We start from the raw sequence: 23,394 nt of genomic DNA, 5'->3' as shown, positions 1-23,394 counted from the left end.
TCACCTCTCCTGCTGCCGGTTGTCTACCTTTCAGTCTGTGTTCTTACTGTATGTTCAGGGAGGTGTAGAGTATGCTGGCTCTTTAACCTCTTTTGCCTGCTGTTAAAATACAAAACAACAACAATGAATACAAAGATTTAAAAAAAAAAAATAGCATTTGAATACATCATCAGGATGAGTAATGAGAGCGCTCCTCCTCCTCACAGTCTTTCTCCTTCATGCTCTCCCTTTCTCTCTCCCTCCCTCTCTCTTCCCTCTATGTAGCAATTTGCATTCAATGATGTCTTTATTTCCCATCATCCTCTGGCAGTTTCCTGTGCCAACCAGGCGATCCGTGCCAACTCTCTGACCATGCCAATCCAATCACAGTAATCTCTCTAAAGGGCCAGAGGCCAAAGAGCTGCAGCTGTGTTTCCATATATATGTACACGTAAGGCGCTAATGGCACCAAACTGCTCTGTGATTTAACCCATTTTAGCATCCCAAATATTGTTCGTGCTCTGGTCCTAAAATACACTGCAAAGCAACCATATCTTTAATTTGATGTATGAAAGCTTCATTTGGAGCGGCACATTTAAATGTTACACCTCATTTTCAGCACTATGTGTGACTAATCTTACACAAAGATAGTAACACAATATAGAAAAAACAACATCCAGCATGTATTTGAAAACAATTTATTACTGATGATATTAAGCTGTTATTAATGACACAACAGGGTAGCAGGACACAATGTATTACAGCAGGTTTATTTACGTTTCACATGAGAGTCACTGGTTTAGTCAAATTACAGGTGTTCAGAGTGTGGAGAGAGAAACCATACTACTGTAGCTAACTGGCTGTTCTTTGCATCCTAGTGTTCCTGCACACTGCTACAACAACATTAGGATATCTACACAAAAACAGCTGTTAAACCTTGATAAAGTACATTTAATGAAATCCCGTTGACGATGACACAGAGCACTGCCCCCTCTGTGACACACTAGTGTGCCTCAACACACAGGCCGCGAAGCAAATATAACAACGCCGTCCTAGAGGAACGACAAAAAGTCACTTCTACGGATGATATGAAAAACATTTGCTTGGTCTTATATACAAACATGCACTAACAATATTCACATTTCATTCACTGCAAAGGTTTGAAACCTGTGATCCGTTAAAGGTGAGCATCCACAGAATTACTGGTCACAATTTGAGCTTCACTTGAGCTTCACTTTCCAGGTGATTTCAGTTGAGGTATTACCCAAAAACAGCTGCGAATGCTCATTATTTTATGTTTTGCAAAAGTGTAGGCATACGCAATAAATTGTTTACATTTTCAAAACCCAGATTGCTGTCAATATCCCATCCTGGTTTTTCCGCCTAACGAGAAAGCATTTTATATGTTGGCGTATCTGTACAGAATGTGCAGTGGGATGAGTTGGTGTTTTGTTCATGTAGGTCGGAGCGCAAGAGCTGTCAAAGATGAAGGGGTTGGCTCACGTCCAAAATCTCTTTTCATTTGGGAGTGGCGTTTAAAAATTAATCAAATAACATCACATTTGTTTGACAGATTATGTTGTAAAAGCATCGCGCTGTAGCTTACACTGCATTTGGGCCCTCTGCCCAGATAACGCACACATGGAGGATCTTAATGGTTTTTTTTTTTTTTTTCATGTTGTCTCAACTGTCACGTTTCTGCGGAAATAAAAGGACTATCAGAAAAAATGATGAGGACGAAGCCGGTCACATTCAGACAGAAATGCACAGTGTCCTTCAGCTGGTTCATTTGCTCCACTTTGAGAGCGCTAATCAGTCTTCCAGCTGTCTGTCTGCTACTGTTAATGATCATGTTTGGATCTGGACTCAGCTGTAGTCTGATCACTCTCCTGGTACTCCACATCGTGTCGACACAAAGACGAGCTGATGACAAATGTATTTCACTGAGAAAATGCCATCAGTATGCAGTGTTTTGTTGGATGTCTTCAATATTATCATTGTATTAATACATTGGGAGACTAGTCAGCTTGAGAAATCACTGTGACCGACAAAGAGATGTAAAATGAGTCATTGTTCAGGCAGACGATTGTGTCTTGTTGCACTCACATGTGGGCCATACTGAGTCTTCTCATGTATAAGGTGCATTTTATTGTTTATGACACTTTTATTTATAACAGAGCTTTCTGCCGAGGATGGCCGGGGAAATAAAATTGAAGTTGAAATGTAAGCTGCTACATCCCTCCCTCTGGGGCTTTTACAACTTTTTACAAGGAAATAGTCTCAACTCAGTTTTCCCACAACTAATATAAAAGGTGTTATATGTGTAGAAATGTCAAACTACACGAGGAAACCGTTTCTGTAGAGAGATCTCCGCAACTAAAGAGTCATTTTTAGAGGATTTAACATGTAGAGCGAGTGCTCCACAGTTAAATCTCTCAGCATATTTGCTGCAGAAATGTAAAAAAAAAAAAAAAAAAAAGCAATGGCAGCTTGCGTGAACAAACATGTTTATGTGAAAAAAAGTGCCGGATGGGCTTCAATCTGCACAGACTTACAGGCCAAACTGTCAAGTTCTTCATGATGCTACATGGCCATCTGTATATGGTTTGAAGTATCGCATTATAGATTGTTTTCATCAAAATGAATACGTCCTCACGAGTGTGCCTTCACTGTAAGCACGCTGCTGCCACAGTGAAGGCCTTCAGCTCAAACTATAGCCGTCTCTGTGGGGGGATACACAATGTCAAGGTCAAACTAAACTACCTCAAGGGCAACCTGCTCTGTTCTATATTATTCTCTATTTACACATCAAGCCGTTTTTATCTATAGAAATTCTTTATATAAATATATAATATATATATATTTGTATTTACATCTCTCTTCAAAAAAAAAAAGTCAGTAGTGCTGTGCAGTCTATCCTATCAGAGTTAGATACACATAAACAAACACATGTGGAGGTCAGTACAGGTAACGTAGAAACGCTGACGGTGCACCTGCAACTGTGATGAACCGACAGCTCGTCCCACCCAAAACAAAAACAATCAGAGCGGTTGACCTGCACTTACACAAACTCCAAATACTCCACCACAAAAACGCGCGTGGTCGTCTCTTAAGTCTTTTTTTTTGTCTCTGTCGGACCGTCTCTCAGCGATCAGCGGTGTTCCCGTGACGACAGCTGTAGAAGCAGCAGGCTCGCCAGGGTCAAAGGTCCAACAGACAACGTGTTGGCTGAGCCTCGAACAACCCCCTAACAGAGAGCATGCCATGATGTTAGGAGACAAGGAGGCACGGGGGGGCGGGGGAGGGAGGAGAGAATGTGTGTGAAAAGGATGAACAGTCGTGACCTACCTGTGCGGGGGAGAGGTGATGAGGAGGGACGGGGCGACGAGGAGGAAGAGGTGGAGGAGGAGGAGGAGGAGCCGTGTCCTTTGTTACTGCACGATGACCGCTGGACGTATCACCTGTTTGGTCACCTGACCAGATGCAGTGGGAAACAAAGTACATGTAGTAGTGTTTTATTCAGTCAATCATCACATACAATAAGTCAATCCACAATCTAATAAAATCTAATCTAATGTCTAATAAAAATAAATACTGAAAAGGTATAGGTAGCAGCTTATATATTCCTATCCTAAATTCCTATCAAATAAACCACTTACTCACTTGATTTCACACATTTCTAATTGATTTTGCTTGCCTTCTCTTTATTTCTTTAAATATTCATTTATTATTTCTGTTTTAGTTTATCATAAAGGATTTGGTCATCAACATCACGTATCTTCTTTTTCCATTTATTTGTGTTATTGTTGGTGTGTACTTTCAAAGATACACATTCCCTGCAAATACACAACCCAAGATAACGTTTGTATGCCACCTGAATATAATCTTCAACATATAGAATGTAGTATTTCATTCATGTAGTTTTACAAGCAATGAGCCGACGTTTGAGTGACAAGCTCAATTCAATGAACCCGAACAAGTTCAGCCCTTTGCACACATTTGAGTATGTTTATTTGGTGTCCCTATTATTAAATAACTCAATAAATCAACAGACTGAGTCAAGATTTGTGGAAGTAATTCCTGGATCTTTTTTTAGTCCCATCATAGCACAACATCTTACATTTTTTATGTCTGTCTTTGTTGTTGTTTAGGCCTGCAAAAATATGTATGAATTTCAACCCACCCCCCACAGCTTTCCATAAACACACACACACACACACACACACACAGATGTGTGAAATGTTGCTTCATTTGATGGGCATACGGCCGGACTTCCCCAGCTGCTTTGAAACTTTCATATGCATGAAGTGTTTGTAGGAGTGTGTGCAAGTGTGCGTGTGTGTGTGTGTGCGCGTGTGTTTGTGTGTGCGTAGGCTTGTATGTGTATGGGTTGGCAATAATCCAGCACCTTGTGGGAGGAACCCCGGTAAATGAGTGGATTAGAACAGGAGGGAGTCAGACTGTGCTGGAGGCTAAACATGCACACGCACGAACACACACACACACACACACACACACACACACCCACACACCTGCTTGGGCAGACATCTGATTCTGTCTCTTACAATACACATTGTCCTGCAGTACAATAGACAAAGAGGCTCTTTCAGTCGCTGAGGAATGAGGTGAGTTGTTAATGTTCACACACTCACACAAATATTATATCTCATAATGATACAGGCATGAAGAAGGCAGGAAAGCACCCTTATAAACACACACACACACACACACACACACACACACACACACACACACACAAACATCGTCACAAAGACAATGTTAGAAGTTCATAGAAAATAAATCAGTTTCAGAGACATGCTATGTTTTTAGTTTTTGACTGTGGTGATGATTCAGATGATTTACTCACAGCAGAAGGTTTGCTAATAAGGAATCTCTCCTTTCATGTGCTTTCTTGACAAATGGAGCTATATGGGATATAGGCTGTGTGTGTGTGTGTGTGTGTGTGTGTGTGTGTGTCTATAAACACCGTGTGTCACAGAGACATGTTAGTTATGTTTTGATCAGAACTTTCTGTGTGTAAAGCAGAATTGAATCAAAGCATTGTAATATGTTAAACAAAGAAGAGGAGCGTTTGTGTACTGTCTGGCTTGGGAAGGTAACCTTTGTCTCACACCTGGTTTTGATGGGAACACAACAGCAGAGCATTTTGCACAACATCTGCTACTTTTGCATCGTAGCTCTCACAAATAGGAATCACGTGATAAAATAGATATATTTTGCTCTGAAACTTAAATTATTTCTTCCTTAATTAAGCCAAACAGAACAGAACATCAGACAGCGCTTAATATTTCCTTCATAGTTTACACTGAAGAGCTCTAGAAAGTGAGTGAGTTACTCTTATATTTGAAGGTAAATTTGGCTGCAAAATTAGGGTTTCACAGTTAATTATTTGACTCAATGTCTTAAATCATTGCACTTAAAGGTTGCTTTGTCCGTGCATGCGTGTGTGCTTGCGCGCGCGTGCGCATGTGCGTGCATGTGTGTGTGTGTGTGTGTGTGGTCTGAAAGCAGGTGGCAGAGTGCAGTTTCGTCCTGCATGCCCTTCAGCATGTTTGTCTCTTAGCAACAATCAGAACATGTGAGATATTGGCAACAAATTTGCCTCCACACATGCACACGCACACACACACACACACACACACACGCACACACACACACACACAGCCGGAGATGAGTGATGAACAATGTCTCTGGTCATATACTCATGGGGTAGGTTAACCTTTACTAGAATGAGTAATGAGTAATTTTTGTGTGTGTGTGTGTTGATAAGAATGCAGGAGTGACATTTGGAGCATCAGAAAGTTGCAGTGGCAGAATGCAGAGCCCAGGTCAGTGCAATTTAAGAGCGGCCAGCAGTTTCATCCTCTTCATTGACATCCAGCTTGTGAGCAGCTTGTGCCTCCATTCATGCTCAGTTTACATCCTCACAGGAGCTGAACTGACAGTTTACAAGGAAGGTTTATCGTGTATTGCAATGGCTGAGGGAAGAGAGCGACAGTGATAAATCATCCGCTCCTGTTCAAGCAAATAAAATGTGTCCTCTCCTCCATTGACTTGTCATTTAGATACTTTTCAGAAATAATAACATAAAAATGGAATTGGATTGAAGAGAGACATTTGCCCACGGATGACAGTAAGGGTTGAAAGCAGGTGGAGCGGCGCTATAAATCAGAGCTGTGGTGACCCAGTGGAAACAGCTCGGTGCATGTCTCTCTCTCTAAAAATAATATATTGTTCGCAAGGATTAAATATGTATGTGTATAGTACCAATACATGATATCCAACATGTTTTTACAAAGATTTAATTCGGTAAAGCTTCACTATTTCATTGGAATGTTTAGTCAAATGAAAGAAGCAGCATGTCTTTGTTAAACTATAGCAATGTAATGCTGGTGTATTTGACAGAACATGTTATTAATCATTTGTATTCTTTTTTATTTCAACGATATTTCTGCATATTAGAAACAAAACAATACATCTTCCAAATGATTATCATACATTATTCCATTATGAAGTTCACACATCAGCATCCCTGCCTCACAAATGTCCCGAAAAATACATTCCAGAGAAGAAACCTCAGTATTGCTGTGTTCAATTCTCTTTCATGCATTCCTGAAGTCAGCCGTCTGAAACGAAACCCGACTGACGACACAGCTTCTTTCGAATAACAGCAGACAGTACTGTGTGTGTGCTGCGTGTGTGTGTCCATAAACACTGTGTGTCACAGAGACATGTTAGTTATGCTTTAGAGCAGAACTGAATCAATGCATTTTAATGTGTTGAACGAAGAAGAGGAGCGTTTGTGTACTGTCTGGCCTCAGAAGGTAACCTCAGGTAGTTCAGGTATTTGTGTGTTATGTGTGTATGGTTGTCCATTTGTTCAAGAAATGAAAGGTTGGGACGCAGGAGGCGAGTTTGTGAGTATGTGTGTTAATGATCAGGTTTGATATCAGATGCCTGTGGCGTATTGTACAGAACTGTCAATTAAGGCCCCAATTATGCCCGATCTAGAGGCTCCTCAATTTATATGTATAAAACAGACAATCTCTCTCTCAAACACACACACACACACACACACACACACACAAACTATGTGAGGTGACCTTGAAAAGCGTCTGGATAGATGGTGTGTGTGTGTAGGTGTGTAAATGTATCCCCAGCATTTCCAGCTGAATCAGTAATGAGCATTTCATTACTTCAGCCTCAGATCCCCAGGGAGGAAACACACACACACACACACACGCACAGACACACACTCACACACAGACACACATAACTGGAAGAGCACGGTAAAAAAGAAGGTAACTGTGGATTATACCCAGGAAGTACTTATCAGAATCAAATTATATAATGATAGCAATATAAAAAAGCTGAGTGGGGAAGAAAGACGATGAAAGGAAAGACAGAAATAACATCGGGCTGTATGATGTAAACATCAAAGTATATGCACATTGGAAATATATCAAATAGCAATGACCGTGGCTACTTCTGAACACACAATGAGCCTTCCAACACACTGTACTGTACCTCCTAATATTCTCCGCTGCTGTCATCGTGTTATTTATGGACTCAAAGGAAGAGTATTATGATATTGGACTGCTAGTCAACTTAATCATTTAGACAAGAATCTGTAGATATTAGAATCATCAAATGTGTCCCTGGTGGGTAATTTGTCACAATGTTTTAAGCATTTTAGTCAGCTTATATTTTATTATATTGAGTGATAGTGATGCTTCTTAATTCAGAGGGATGGAGAGAGAACTTCTTGCCGCTCCAATAACTTATTTTGAAGGGATTTTTTTTAAAGATGTTCAATTTACATAAAGTATTTTTTAGGTTTTATTTCAACTCGCTCATTGATTTTTCCTTCCAACCGGTTGTCCAAGAAAGTGTTGGGTTTCCATATTATATCGTCATTTAATCACGATGCTGCAGCCATGCTAACATATGGTGAAAGGCTTTGAACCTCATGGTGGCGCTAGAGGAAAAGTCAGGGGATCAGCAACATTATTAGGGTACATCTTCAGGAAACCATGCATGTTATGGATGTATGATGTTTCATGGCAATCCATCTAACAGCTCTTAAGATATTTCAGTCCGTACAAAGTGCTGGGCCGACCGGCTGACCGGAAAAACACATCATTAGTACTTGGGGTTGATAGAAAAACAGGCATGCGTTGATGCATTATGTATGATGCATTATGTATCAATAAACACACAGTTATTCACCTGAAATATAAAAGCACGTTTTAAAACCCCTCACCGTGTGTGAACATATACTTTAACCGAAATAAAATGTTATGAATTTTACAGAAATGTCTCTTTACTTAGTAAACTGCTCACTATTCTGCATATTAAAGTGTCTCACTTCATAATCCCGTTAATAAACTAGTTAATCTCCCCAAAACGTCCGTTTATTGACTAATTGTGGACAAGTGGCCGGTCAGATAATCTGTAATGAATCTCCGTCATCTGCTCCATTCTTTCCAAATGACATAGCCTAAAATGTAATATCCATGTTAATGGCCAGTGCTTGTTTTCATAACACAGTTAATGGTTTGACTTGCAGATGAGCATCTTCCCAAGGTCATACCCGCTGAGGTTAAACACAGCCTCCAGTGGAATCATAAAACCATTGGAGGAAACACGGAGAGGAAGAAAATGAGTGGAAGATTGAATGCAGCGAGGGACTGTGATTGGAGGTACATGAAAGGATGAAGACGACAGTGGGATTGGTTGAAGGTTGTACATCCACACAAGCCAAAGGGGCTGTCGTGTGCTGTTGTGTTCTGTTGTGTGCTGTTGTGTGCGGCATGTGAATGCTCATTTGGATACATGAGGAGTGAAGCAGGAGGTGCAGCCAGAGCAGGCGAGACAAAGCAAGAACATCTTTCAAAAGGTCAAGTGTGGGAATAACAGCATCACTGCGGAGCGGAGGACTAATAAACTGATAATGTCTAATCCGATTTGCATGAAAAAAGTCAGTCAACTCGAGACGAGCAAACACGGGCAGGAACAGCAAACAGGTTGAGAGACAGGCGTTCAGACAGAACAGAAGCTGAATATATAGGAATATAGTGATACTTGATGGAGGTTATGGGTTTTGTTGAAAGCTTGAGTGCAGGGAGTCAACCGTACACGTAGCTATTCATGTAGAAAATCTCTGATGTGCAGCATTTCATATAAAGTTCACTTCTTTTATCTCTTTCGGGGTGAGCTGAACAAAAGAGAGAGCCTTAAATCGCTTTGAATGAGAGAGACAAGTGAGAGCAAAGTGAATGTGTAATTCTTTAATGAGCCGCATCTCCTGCCCCGAGGATCTATCATTTCAACTCTACTGCTTATTAACCATCGCCACATGCACACACACATACAGAGTGTGGGAGCTCGATCGTTGTGAGTTCCCTTTCTCCCGGCACCCACTGTTACCCCCTATCGTCTTCTCCTGTATTTGCTCCTCCCCATCTCCTTCTTTCTCTCACCCTTGATATATCTTTGTGTGTGTGTCTTTATGTGGGTGTATGTGTGTGTGTGTGCGCCAGCTCTAGTCATATATAACTCGAGCTGTGAACTCAAAAGCTAAATAAAACCAAAGAACAGATCGTAGACATTAAATGTGTCTGCAATTGAGTTGCCAAATGCATTTTGGTGGAATTGCAATCGCTGCCTTGATACTCCATTGGCAATGTTTTTTACAATCCAGGAAATCTCACATCAATTCCACTCAAAAGTCAGATAAAGTAGGTTGGAAAATATACTTTTGTAATTGTGTTTTTGTTAACAAATCACTAAAAAAAAAGACCACAATAATGTGTGAGTCCGTCTCTCACATTCTCACTTCCATAATGTGTCAGCTTAAAGCCCGTTTGTTACTGACCTGGACACATTGACAGCCAATCACAGGGCTGACAGACAACCATCTGCAGGAGATCTAGAGTCAGCAAATAAGCTGACTTGCATGTGTGGAAACCATGTGTGTTGCTGCCAAAACTGCAGTTCCTTAAATGGTTTGGCATTATCAAGGACATTTGTTGCTGTGAGTGACAGGTGGGTGACGTTGCAGGTCACTAACTGTCTGGGCCTGCCTCAGCTTCACCGAACATCCACCTCTATGCCCACTTTTAGAGCCAGGCTGTGTCGTCACTGCCAAGATGCCGACAGCTGGAGGCACCCACTTTGAGCTACAGAAAAAAAAACGCCAAAGCCAACTCTCTTGCTGTGAGGAAACAGCGCCAACAACTGCACCATTTACCCACATTTCTAAAAAAAAAACAGGTTACGGTTTAAAAAAAACCAAACAATCTATATAAATTTCCAAAGCAGCTCGCCGCTGTTGCGTTTAGCAAACATCATTTAAACAAGGGTTTGTAGTGTATTGGGACTATTTTGTAAGTATGTGGGGTTGACTGAAAATAAATTCCAGTGTCCATGTTCATCCTTAGAAAAAGGAACATGCCACAACAGGCCTTATCGATGTGTTTCTTGAACAACAATGGAGGTCGAAGGCACATAAAAAAGGGTCAATTCATTGTTGGTCTCAAGTGGATTTGTTGACAACGGGCAGAATATCACCACCCTTATTCTATATTTCTGAATAGTGTACGCGTCTTGTCGTGTGCTTCAAAGCAGCCCTGACCTTTTGGGCGTGTAAGTAAGACCCCGACCACAATGCTTAGTTTGCAGGATGTGGAAAAATGTTGATGGTGAACACTTTGCTGTGGATGTTCTATCTTGCTCACGGTGGACAGATTTGTTCAGTGTACAGTAAACATTTGTTTAAACCAAGGATCCAGCCAGCGTTACATTTCCTACTAAATGTATTTACTAATGCACATTTCTTCTTCGTATAAAGTAAGAACCAGGGTTGCTCTATTAACTAAAGGACGATATACACTCTTGCAACTGCAACTGCGGCTGGCCATGCAGTTGCATCGTTGGACTCATTTTGGTTTACGGTTCCCGCCTTTTCCATACGCCAGAACAGCAGGTGGCGTAACGACCGTAGAGTCGACCTGCACACCGACGTTTACCGATATCTCCCTCCAGGAATTCACCGCCATCTGCGTGTCCTTATACTCCGTCAAAGACGGGTTGTATAAATGTTCATATTTGCGGACCTCTCACGTGACAACACAAGGGGCCCTTGCGGGTCTTGCGGGTCTTGCGTCCCTGCGTAAAACCCGAGTATAAATGACATATAAATGTGAAAATAACGCATTATAAGAAGAAACTGCTTCAGTCTAGATTTCCAGAGTAAAGCTGCTGTATCAGTGGGATACTGATTGCATTCATAACATATTTTACACCCTTATGTTCTCCAGTGCATGCGTGTACAAAGAAAGCAGTTCCACTTTATTGCTCTGATCAAACCGATCCAACGGCTCGCTCTGGGAACTTTTATAGTCACGGGTGCAGATTCGGTGCCTCGCCAGGCTTTTTATTGTTTTTTTTGGCTCCCTTTAGACGGATGCTTACAAATGCAGATCAAACCTTCCCCAGGCGGAGGGGCAACATGGAAAACACTGGCCTTTCCCTTTAAGATGAAATGGCTTCTAAAGGCTTTGTGAATGTGGCCCCAGGGAAGTGGGGGAGAGGCCAGAGGAGCAAGGCAGAGCCGATGGAGGGAAGATACTTGGGAGAGAGAGGCAAGACAATAAATAGAAAATGGCTCAGCAATGTACAGTATCCAGTTGTATGGCCAATAATTTAGGACAGGATTAAGATAAGAACCCTACTGACAGCGTTTTAACTGCAAATTAAACTATGTTTAACCAGATCCCACGGCGCTGTTACACAAAGGAGGAAACGAGGTTACGGGAAGCACAATGCAAAAAGACAATAGCTTATGTCACTCGGCCAAGAGAGATGGCACACGATCTGCCACACCTCCTTTCTTCCTCTATCTCTCCATCTCTCTCTCTCTCTCTCTTCATTGTCATCAAATAAGGACCCATGGGAGGACAGACCACCTGGTAACCATGGTTACAGGGATTGAGTGCCCCATGCGAGTACACATTCACATTCTCTTACACACACACACACACACAGAAACATCCTGCACTTGGTGTATATATATATATATATATATATATATATATATATATATATATATATATATATATATATATATATATATATATGTGTGTGTGTGTGTGTGTGTGTGTACTTGGTGTATATTAATCTGTGAGATATAAAGCCTTCAAAGGGATTTCCTTTCGAGACTTTACTGACATTATTGGTTGCAATGTGACTCATAGACATTTGGAGGTTTTAGTATCCAGCGCCACATTGCGGTGTAAAGCCATTGTAACGCATTCTATCATTTGTTACAGAGAAGAGAAGAGAAGCTGTGATTACATTTACATTATTGACATTATAGGACCTGTGTATGTCCGGGGAGACCGAGAGATCGGAGAAGGGGCAGTTGAAGAAGGGTTTGAAAGAAAAAAATCAATCAGTTTAATCTCTCTGAATTCAAGTGAAGGGGAAGGGTGACAAATTACCAAACGATGAAAGAGGAATAGTGGAAAAAGAGAAGAAGAAAAAAAAACTAACAGAAGTAGCAACCGCAACAGTGTGGCTCGACACCTTGTGAGAAAAATGTGTTCCTGGAGACAGTTTCTGTAGTGGTGACTACCACAGAACCACCAGGTGTTTATATGTCTGTCTGGAGACAGATTTTGTCAACGGGAAGCCTTTTTAAAGCAACCTTTCAGCCACGTGTCTATTCATATACCACTTAAAATACACTCATTAGCATGTCCATAATCGTCTGTATAACATTGATTTCCCAACTACAATGTAAGAGAGAAAATGACAGAAGCAGCTTTTCTGGCTGGACTTCACTGCCTCTTTGTAAAATGGTACAACTGGCGCTAGCTTAAGCGCTCTGCATTTGACTGCTCATATGTTCAGACATCTGTCTTTTTCTTTGCTTTTAATCAGTGAATAATGTTTACCAAGTGATTCTCCCTCTCTGGGCCGAGATCAACCTGTAAATGGACTTAAATGAGACACTATTAGGCTGTGTACTGTCTCAGCCTGACTAAAATACCTTCTCACTGTTAAATGTCCCACATAAATGAAGCACTTGGCAATGAAGCGTTGAGTTTCTGAGGTTTGATTTCAGCTCTTGGCTGGTATCATCTGACACCCAACCTCTACTTTTCTTGTTCTCTCTTCAATATTCAACAAAGCCCAAATGTCATGAGAATTATTTAGAGGACGGGGGAGGCAAAGGGGGCGGGAGGGGTATTTGCTAAATACATTTAATATGTCTGCGGCCCGGGGATGGAGAGAGAACTTAAGCTTAATCATGTGTATGTGAATACACGGGTTGATATTGAGACATTACCAGTCAAGAAGCGGCATCTGTTTCAGTCAGTCAGGGAACTGGGCCCTTCATAAAACATAGTGGATTACACACAAAGACGTTGCAGTAACAAATGTACCGCCCGGATTTCAAACAAACACATTTAAAATCGTACTCGTGGCGAGCATGCACGCGCAAACAAGACGCCATTAACATGCATTTGTGATTTCTTTTTTTCATGCAAGCAGAATTGTATTTCTCTGCTCCAATAATAAGCTCCACATTTCAGCGAGTCAGACCTAGAGACATGTTTTTGTCGGCTGAATTTAATGCGAACGAGAAAGAGAGAGAGAGAGAGAGTCAGAGGGTGGACAGGCTGATTTAGTGGCAGATCTATCCAGAGTCAAATCAGAGCAGCCTGCATGTATTCATTTGATGGCGTTTTATTTATACATTAACTCAAACCTATTGATTTAACACAGTATAAGCATAAGAAATGAATCCCTGTGATTTGTGTGGTCTGCTTGATGCTGCATCACTCTTTCAGCTTCAATGCGGGTGAGGCTTATTTATATGCATAGAGATGCCGGCGAGCGGGTGTACATGCATAAAATCCCCTTTTCTCACTCTTTATTGTGACTCTTTCTCCAGGCATTCATTGTGGCTTGAGAGACACAGTGCCCACTTACCGCCACAAGTTCTGTAAATCTTAACCAGATATTTTCTCTGTAAATAGACAATGTACCAGTTTCAGGCCCAGCGGGAGTTTCCCCCCCGATCTGACACATTAAGGTCAGTAAAGGTATGACAAACGGCCCAACAAAGACATTACTTTTAAAGCAGTGAGAGGAGGGGGTGATGTAGTAGAAGACAACAGACATTTAAGGAGGCACACTTGTTTTACCATTCCTCCCATTCGCAACTACTATTTCAACAACGTTAAAAAAAATTATGTGCAATTAAGTGCCTAAACAAAACTGTTATTATTATTTCCTGTCATTTGCATTAAGATTTTGTGGATGAGAATTACTCTCACTAAAACTTTACGGCGCGTGATCTTAAATACAGTTTTGTACTTTGATAATACACACACAAAATCTTATTTTGGACATTAGGAAATTGCTTGATTATGGATACTTATTTAGATATTAGTTTTCTTTATCGGCCACCGCTAGATCACATCCCTTAACTTTATGAACAATCTTTATCAAGTCATACCAACAGCAGGGTTTCCCAAACTTTTTTTACACTGCAGATGATTTTTGTAATCACAATATTTTTAATGGACTGTCAGACAACGAGGTGCGGGGTGAAAACTATTCGCTCCAAGGTTTTTTCTCAAGGTTTTTGTTGAACAATAACATTTGAAACACCCCATTTGAGTTCTGCAGATGCCTGAAATTAGGAATTAAAAGCAACATGCAGTCACTTCTTTAAAGCCAAACCTGACGACTCCAAACCCAACCAACATCTGTATTTTTCACAATGTATCTATCATATGGCCTTGCTTCTGCTTTTTAGTTGTTTTTTTACCACTATCTCTTGTGTTTCCAGCCTTTTCCTTTCCGTCTCTCTCTGTCAGTGTTTGTCACTGCCTCGCCACTTTAGGAGACGAGCAACAGTCCTGAGTCTATTAACTCCAATAGGAGAAGTGAACGCGAATAGAGATTGTGACCGATGTTTTTGCTTTATTTTCACCAAAGTAAATGTTTTTCCCAAGGCGAATGTCTTCAGAATATTCTGACACTAAAATTAACTTTGTTTAAGACCTTTTTCTGTCACAGCAGCACACTCGAGTGAGATCTGGCAACTAACATTCACAAACACCCTGACTAACACATTTTTGTAATGCTAAATATGGCTGTTAGCTGTGTAAATATCTAATGTTAGTGAAATGTAATTACATTATGCAAATGTATTTTTAATCTGCTTTGATCCATCCACACAAAACAAGATGACGGGAAAGAGGCAAATATGCTAAAACATGCAAACTGAACTCTCGAAATCAAAGATAAATACAAAGTCTATTCATTATTTTACATCTTTGGTTTAATGTCTAGATGTTTCTTCTTGCCTGGTAGAAAATATCCCATGGCTTGGTACCAGTCCACGGCTCAGAGGTTGGGTACCACTGTTCTATTGTTTATGACGATAGTAATGACGAGGACAGAGCAAGGATTAGTAGTGTGACAATGACCTTTGACCCTATTACATCCTGCCCCCGAGGAGAGAGTCCCCACCATCCAATGACATCACCAGAGTGATGTGTTCACGCGGTTGCCTGATCATGAGGAACACGGTGGTGATGAATGAGCCCTAGTTTACATTATGGTCTGACATTATTGGTTTGTTCTGAAAATAATTGACCATAGAAAGTCCAGCCACAAACCACTTGGGTGTCATGGAAAGTTCCGTCACCATAAAGGTTGTGGGGGTCTTTTTTCTATGTTGACCAGTTAATCAACAAATGTGTTTTTCCAGCTACCAACGATAGACACAAGCAATAAAGCTTTCCATAGCGTAAAGAGAAGGGTCACGGGTAAGCAGCCTTCAGACCTCAGGTTGGAGATGACAATGATATTGGTGGCGTTTCTCAGATTCGATCGTTCTTAAGGACTTAAGAAGGCTCTTAAGAAGGGTCCGGCTAAGAAGGAGCGCTAAGATAGGGGTGTTTCGCAGACGCGTTCTGTGGGTCAGGCTAATCTTACATTTCCTTCTTAGTGAAAGATCTTCTTAAGCTAAGAACGACGCCTTTTTCACACCGCTCTTAAGAGCGCTCCTAAAAAGCTCTTAGCACTTAAGAGCTTGTTAACGAATCTGGGAAACGGGGCCTTGTCACGATCACGGACGCAACTCTGGGGTTTATTTTTGTGTCTTCACTATGTTCTTCCTGTGTGCCGGTGGGCGTGGCAGTTTATCCCCCTCCCTCCCTCTCCTAGATTGCTGGCTGATTGAGCACACCTGCATCTAATCACTCATCAGGCTCTGTTTTATCTACCTTGGTTCTCCATTCACTCATCGTTCCGTTACAGTGGCAGTATTGGCCAAACGCTTATTCGGGCAGCGTAGTTGCGCCAGTGGTTTTTCCTTGTGTTGTTGCTCTTGAGTAGTTGTGTTTGCCTGTGTTCCAGAAGCTGGTTCTCTGCCTGCCTGCACTCATCAGCCTGCCAGCCGCCTCCCCAGACGGCCTGCCAGCCACACCGTCCACCACTCTCTGCAAACTTCCCTTCGGCTTCGCTCTCCGCCATTCCCGAAAAGAAAAAAAACAAAAAAAACCTCATTCCGCTCTTCTTTCCCCTCGTTGCAATAAATTCCATCAATCATTTTACTGTGCATCCGAGTCTGCTTTTGAAGGTCCAACTAGCTCTGCTGAAACAGAACAGATATCAAACAAAATACTGGATCTGTTTGCTCTTGTTATATGGGAACAGACTAGATGGAAGAGTGGTTGCTTTAGTTTGTAAAATACTTGATGTAAACCATCTGCTGAGAGGGATTAAGGTACTTTAAACCTACTCTCTAAATTAGCTTTTTACTAGTGACATGAACACACTGCCACAGTACAATGTCTGTGATATGATTGTTGAACCAACATGTCAACATTACAAACAAATGTGAACATTGATTCAACTGAAAAACAATATGAACACCAAAATAAAGAGCTTGAGTGCATGTTACAATTTAAACCCCTTGCATATTGTACAAGGCTCTATAATGTCTGGATTTGGATTCAAACTACTACAACTACAATGCTCCAAATAAAACTTCTCACATACATCACAACATAGAGCAACATGTTCTCATCAACAATTTAAATTACAATCTGAACTACATTCACTCTGTGGGATGCCAAGGCCTGGAGGGGGTTCCTCGATCTCGCTGTGACACCCATGCATTATGTATGGACACGAGCCCGGTGAATAATAGTCAATCGATAACCACGGTGTATTTTTTTTCCATTTCTGTTTTTGGGATGACCTGGTTGTCGGTGCATCCTTTTTCCCTGGCCGGGGTGGAAATAAACTGCTGAGACCAGCAGAAAGAGATATGGAAAAAGAGAGAGAGAGGGGCAGTTGAATCCATCTTTCAGTACTCTCCCTCCCTCTGGGCATTTCCCTGCTGGCACAAGATGTGTGGAGACTGCAGCATTTTGAAACCTCCACCGCGCCAATGAACAGCGTGTGTGTGTGTGTGTGTGTGTGTGTGTGTGTGTGTGTACGTATATGATGATGTGTAATGTATGAATCAGAATCCCCGTTTTTGCACAAGCAGAAGACCGGCCCGCAAGTGTGCATCAACTCATGTGTTTATATGTGTGGGTGTGTATTTGCTAATATTTGCGGTCCTTTATTTGCATGTGTTTGTGTTTGTGTGTGTATGACTCACCGTCGTCCACACCAGATGCTTCACAGCCATCTTCATCATCGCAGTCGTCGCCACTGCCTCTCTCCATCTGTGTACTTCCTCCCTCCTCTTCCTCCACCTTTCCTCTGGGTTTGCTCGCCCAGCCGAGGTCCACTAACAGCTCCTAAATAAAGCACGCATACAGACACAGACATGTTTTCATGTCTTTTTGGGGACAGTACATTGACTTACATTAATTTCCTGGAGACTTACCCTCACCACTACTAGCCTAACCTTAACCTGACCCTAAATCTAAAGTCTAAACCTAAATATAAACCTTATATATAGTTATGGGGACATATATTTTGTCCCTGTAAGTAAGACCAGTCCCCCACAATGTGACTGTGTCAACAGATTTATTTTCTCACAAGAATAGTAAAACATGAGCCCACACACAAACACAAACAAATGTCCATAAACATTACACATACAAGTTGCTCTATGTATGGCAACGTCATCAGATGCAAATTGAAATTTGTCTCACACTATTATGACTTGATACTTGCACTACTGATCAGTCTCAGCTGAACTTTGTGTTTGTTGCTAATTATCAAATATTAGCATCCCAGAGCTGCTGGCATAGGTGTCAACTCTGACACTTTAGGCATTTAGCTGACCTGAGAATGAGTTAAAGTGAGTGCAAAGGATAATAAGCTTTCGCTCCTAAATGACCAACATTTCAAACAGCCGATAGTAATGAGGTCAAAGGTCAGCAGTAGAGCATTCTCTGACAGTACAACAGTCATGATATTGGAGCATTGATAAACGATGAAACAAAAGCATGTTTTTGTTAAATTTTTCCCACTAAAAGCAATAAATTACTACATAAACACCTTTGTACACCAAGTAACACAAATATACAACACCACACACGTCAGAGAGCAGACTCAAGCGTAATTGAGTTCACGCTGTCTCAACATGAATCCATTTTCTCTATTGCTCAGCTAAGTAATAGCGTGGCTGCTGTGACATGTTAGATAATGATGATGCCGAATGGAAACTGCTCCTTAAATTAAACTAATGAGGGATTAAAAAAAAAAAAAACATCCACTCAGTTCTTGAATCAAACATTTGGGTTGAACTCATAAAGGACTCCACAATGTGTTTGTCCAAGTAAGAAACTATAAAACACTAAAATAAGAGTTATTAGGTTTTCACACATACTGGATACAAGAACATATATAATTGGTTCACAGTATGACAAATGTGTATTGTAGAGAGTTAAGGTGGTAGTAAATACGTTTCAGCTGAGGGCAGAGATAAGGCAAACAGCCACCAGAGTTATAAAGGAAAAATATATGTGATACTGACATTTCACTTTATTTCACAGTAGATAACATTCTATAGAGCAAAGCTGCATGATGCCTCCAAGATCGTAACATAAACTGTAATGGTTTGAGTTAACTCACTGAAATCTGTATGGCAAATGAAATGCTACGAAGGCTAAACTGAGAGTCCACTGTTTTGAGTTTTCTAATTACAATTGTTTTTTTAGAACTCCATTCTCATGCAGTATGAGAGTAATTACGGCAATGCTTCCCCGCCTAAGTCGCTTTTTGTTAGATAACTAAATCCATTCTACAGTCCAATATCTAAACATGGCTTAACTCCTAGTAAATATAATCCCTTAACAAAATAACTATGGTATAAGCTGTTGCTATATATTGTGGTGCACACACACTGAATGAGTATGCAAACAGCGTAGGTTTTACGGAAAATGTGCAGCTACCCACACATAATTGTACTGCACTTTCTTTGTTTGTATTTGATTGGAAGAAGAGGAAACAACATTAAATTGACTAAACCACTACATGCAAACAGACAAGACTTCATGTGTTCATATTTTGATTAAATTACCAAAATTTGTGTTACATATTGCTATTTTTTAACCATTTTTAAATTACAATTGATGTTATAGTCTGTGTTTTAGAATATGTTTTTAAGATGGATACATAAAGAGGGACATCTGGCCTCCACTCTACAGCAAGTGAGGGGCAGCCTGTGGAAACAAGGTGAACCAAGGTTATTATATGACAGCATGTCCAAAGGGACATGAAACAGGCTGTCTGCAGTGATTCAGCATCATGTCATCAGACCTCAAATGAGGACTGTGGGAGGACAAAAACACATGACAGCAATGATTTGGTTATTTTCCTGGTCATGTGCAAAGGCTATAATTTAAACCGAATGTGGGTCATGTGGCACTAAAACTCCCCAATGAAACCAATAGACCTAAAAGTCAACTCATTCAAGGGTGACAGCTCCAGAATGGTCTGTCTCAATGACAGGAGAATAACTTAGTTTGGGCTCAAGTGAGGTCAGAAAAAAAATAAATAAATAATGAAATGGCAATTGTGGCATTACTTCTCATTACAGCTATCAAACGCTTTAAGGTAAGGCAGCATTGTTTGGTTAAGATATTTTCAAGAACAAAGATAATAAGTGGTGGGTAGAACCTTGTTTGTTTGTTATTCAGAAAACAGAAACATAAGGTAAAAAATAACTAGTCTCGTAGAACTAGTTTATATGCACAGGTTTATATGCACAAGCTTCCTGTTGTAGGTTCATTCATGATTTGAACAGACAAACAGTGACTCTGGTGTCATGAATGAAGTCAAGGAGTCCTATTCCGCTACCGCCTAAGGAGTGGTGAGACCACTGCTCTTTTCCTACGCAGTGGCAGTCCTCACAGGGTTGATAAGGCTCATCCTGGTCGGCTGAACATGTACATACACATCTTAGTTGCACTGGCTACGCTAATGAAATCCCATTAGAGGGCAAAACCACTACATCACTGGTCTAATTAACAATAAAGAACCTCAATAGGACAGTGAAAAATTAGAAGAGACAGAGAGAAAGACCTCGAAAACGCGGCTGATGAAATGAATATGTGAATATATGAATATGTGTCCTATTTTATACCGAGTTCTTCCTCTAAATAGTGTGCCTTAATGTGTGTGCCTCAGATAAGTGGCCTCCTCCGAAGAAAAAGCACTGGAGCAAAGCCTTGGTCCTAGATTTCGAAAGGTGATTTCAAACTATAGTGTGTGTAGTACTTACACACTGGGCTTGTCTGTGTGACTTGCATTCTCTAAATTCATCAAAGAGATGTAAAAACTGCACACACATTTGCAACTTAAAATAGTTTTCAATGCAGATGAGCTGTGTTGTTATGTCGGACTTTTCTCTGTGCGTCATGCGGTGGCCCGTTAGCATCACCGTCATCATCAATTCAGCGGGCATGCATTACAATTCCAAAAACATTGATCTTACTTTCCCTGCCCTCATAGTGTTTGAGTGTGTGTTTGTGTGCATTTTAGCAGATTCACAGATGCTTCAATGGTCTTTAAAACAAAGTATAGTTGGAGAACATGAACGACTTACATAGAATTAATGGGCCAGAGAAAGCAAATCTCGTACATAAGTGATTACATGGTATGTGTGTGTGCGTCTGTGTCTGTGTGTGTGTGTGTGTCTGTGTCTGCGTGTGTGTGTGTGGTCAGGCTGCTGACTTGGCATTTGCTCCATGTAAATGCAACATGATTAATGGACTCACGAACAAAATTAGACGGAGCGCAGAAAGAGCATCAACAGCAAAAATACAAAATAAACCAGAGCATGTCCCGTACATAGATTGTATTAAAATAAGTCCCATTCCCACGATCTTGCCATGAATGTCCAAAAACCAAACAACACTTGAACATCATCTATCAAGATTTTTTTGGCAAACTACAATTTACACTTGTGAACTTACAATGAAGCACCCAGATCGTCAGCGTTAGAAGAACTTGCTCACAACATGTCATTGGTATCACTGATTCAGTTAAAATTGATTTATTGAGCCGTTAAGCACACGGCTTGAAATCTATGTCATCATCAATTTCATGGGTACACTAGCGCTAAAAATAATTCACTTAGGAGGATAAATTTGTTGATATTCTGTTTTTCAGTTAGTTAACAAATCCTGTGAACAGAATGAAACCAAGAATAAATTGATCCTGTCAGTGTAGCTGAAGCTTGACTTAGCGTAATTCTCTGTATCATAGAGCTCCATTGTTATCCAAAAACTAAGAGAACCTGGCACTGTAACTCTCGGAGTAACCCACATTTGCTGCTAGAAATTGTCCCCAGCAAAAGCAGTTTCCTGTTTAACCTGTTGACACATTTGTTCAAGTAAATTATATTGTATTACATATACAGTATGTTTTTATTTTAAGCCTTTGATAAAATGAAAGTATGTATTTATGACATACAGACTGGCTGGAAATGTTGGAGATACTAGAGATATCTTGGTCTTATCATGGAATGTGTTGACAATAACACAAGTAGAACACACAAACAGCCTAATCCTTTAATGGGTGACATACAATATGTTTTGCTGCCGACTTCTTCGCTCTGGTCTTTCCCTTTGTTTACTTGTCTGTCTTTCTATTTGTCTGTCCGACTCACAAAAGGGCGCCAAAAACTGTCACATGGTCCTTGGAGCAAATACTGAATCTGCATCATGGATAACCTTGAAATATCATATAATGGAGTGACATTCACGTGCTTTTATGAATCATTCATCCAAATCATATCGCCATATTAGCATGCTGTTCAAAGCTTTATAAGTGCAGCATAAATCCAGTTTAATTGTTGAATTAATGTATTTATTATTGCATGTTATTATCTACATCTGTTCAGAGTGTTGACATTAAAGTTTGTTATACTATACAAGGGTTCACACATGAGATGATAATGAATGATTGAGGGGCAGACGAAGACACATCACAAACACACAAACACACACAGACACAAACACAAAACCCTGCAGCTTTATTGATCAACTGTGTATCACAACCACATCACACTTTAGAGAAACACCAAGAGGCTGAATTTAAATATTTCACAATAATAATCATAACGGTCAAGGATCAAACTAACAATAGCATCATTATTTGAGAATGGATACGAATAAATCAGTTCATTAAAGGCAGGGAGACACAATTGTGCAGAATGCTAATCACCATCATATGTCATGGTGTCAAGGTGACTACAGAAGATATTAATGCTCTATTGAAGAGTTATGAAATCTCCCACGGATCCTCTTTCTTATAAGAGAAGCTACTGCAGAGCACATTGTGATAAATGGATATATTCCAGCCCAATGTGAAGATAAGTCACAGATTACATTATTGTGGAATGGTTAAAGACACAGACTTCCTCATTTGGGCCATGGCTAGAAAACTCAATATGCCAATGGCCATGTCAGATATGGACATGCTGTCATGCTTATAAGCTTATGAGGTATATTACAAAGTCAATGCTGATGCAAAGTTGGCATTTTGCCTGATGATGACATTGCCAGAGAGAAAGAAGAGAGCTTGTGTATATGAAATGAAAAATGTCTCTCGGGGCAAATTTCATCAACTTCTGACCATTAGATTGTGTGAGTAAGAGGACATGTTTTCCTGATGTTGCTGAAGGAAAGGTCAGCGGGTCCCCAAATACTCTGAGAGTCATCCTCTGGGAAACTATTCATACACAGGATTCAAATACGTAGATATGGAGAATATATTGAAAGATCATGAGGTCACCAAAATAATCAAACCATCATCTGGGGACCACAAATCGATATATCCGTGTTATATCATGCTGGCTTGCTCTGGATCAAAGTGTCGATAAAAAATGAACGAGCC

General features: G+C 40.6%; 1 protein-coding gene across 1 annotated transcript in view; it reads right to left on the bottom strand.

Annotated features, from left to right (window-relative positions):
* Positions 1–663: 663 nt before the first annotated feature.
* Positions 664–23,394, bottom strand: part of LOC137793411 (glypican-5-like) — a 43,041-nt gene continuing 20,310 nt past the window's right edge. Inside the window, exons 9-11 of the mRNA XM_068589540.1 lie at positions 17,699–17,840; positions 3,328–3,452; positions 664–3,226 (exon numbers count right to left, since the gene is read on the bottom strand). Of these exons, the coding sequence (XP_068445641.1) occupies positions 3,131–3,226; positions 3,328–3,452; positions 17,699–17,840 (363 nt within the window). The 3' untranslated portion in view covers positions 664–3,130. The remainder of the gene's footprint in view (positions 3,227–3,327; positions 3,453–17,698; positions 17,841–23,394) is intronic.

This window comes from Clinocottus analis, unplaced genomic scaffold, assembly GCF_023055335.1.
Source record: "Clinocottus analis isolate CAN_PGR_092001 unplaced genomic scaffold, fCliAna1.0.p SCAF_23, whole genome shotgun sequence".
In the NCBI taxonomy this organism is placed as follows: Eukaryota; Metazoa; Chordata; class Actinopteri; order Perciformes; family Cottidae; genus Clinocottus; species Clinocottus analis.
This window is presented reverse-complemented; position numbering and strand designations above follow the sequence as displayed.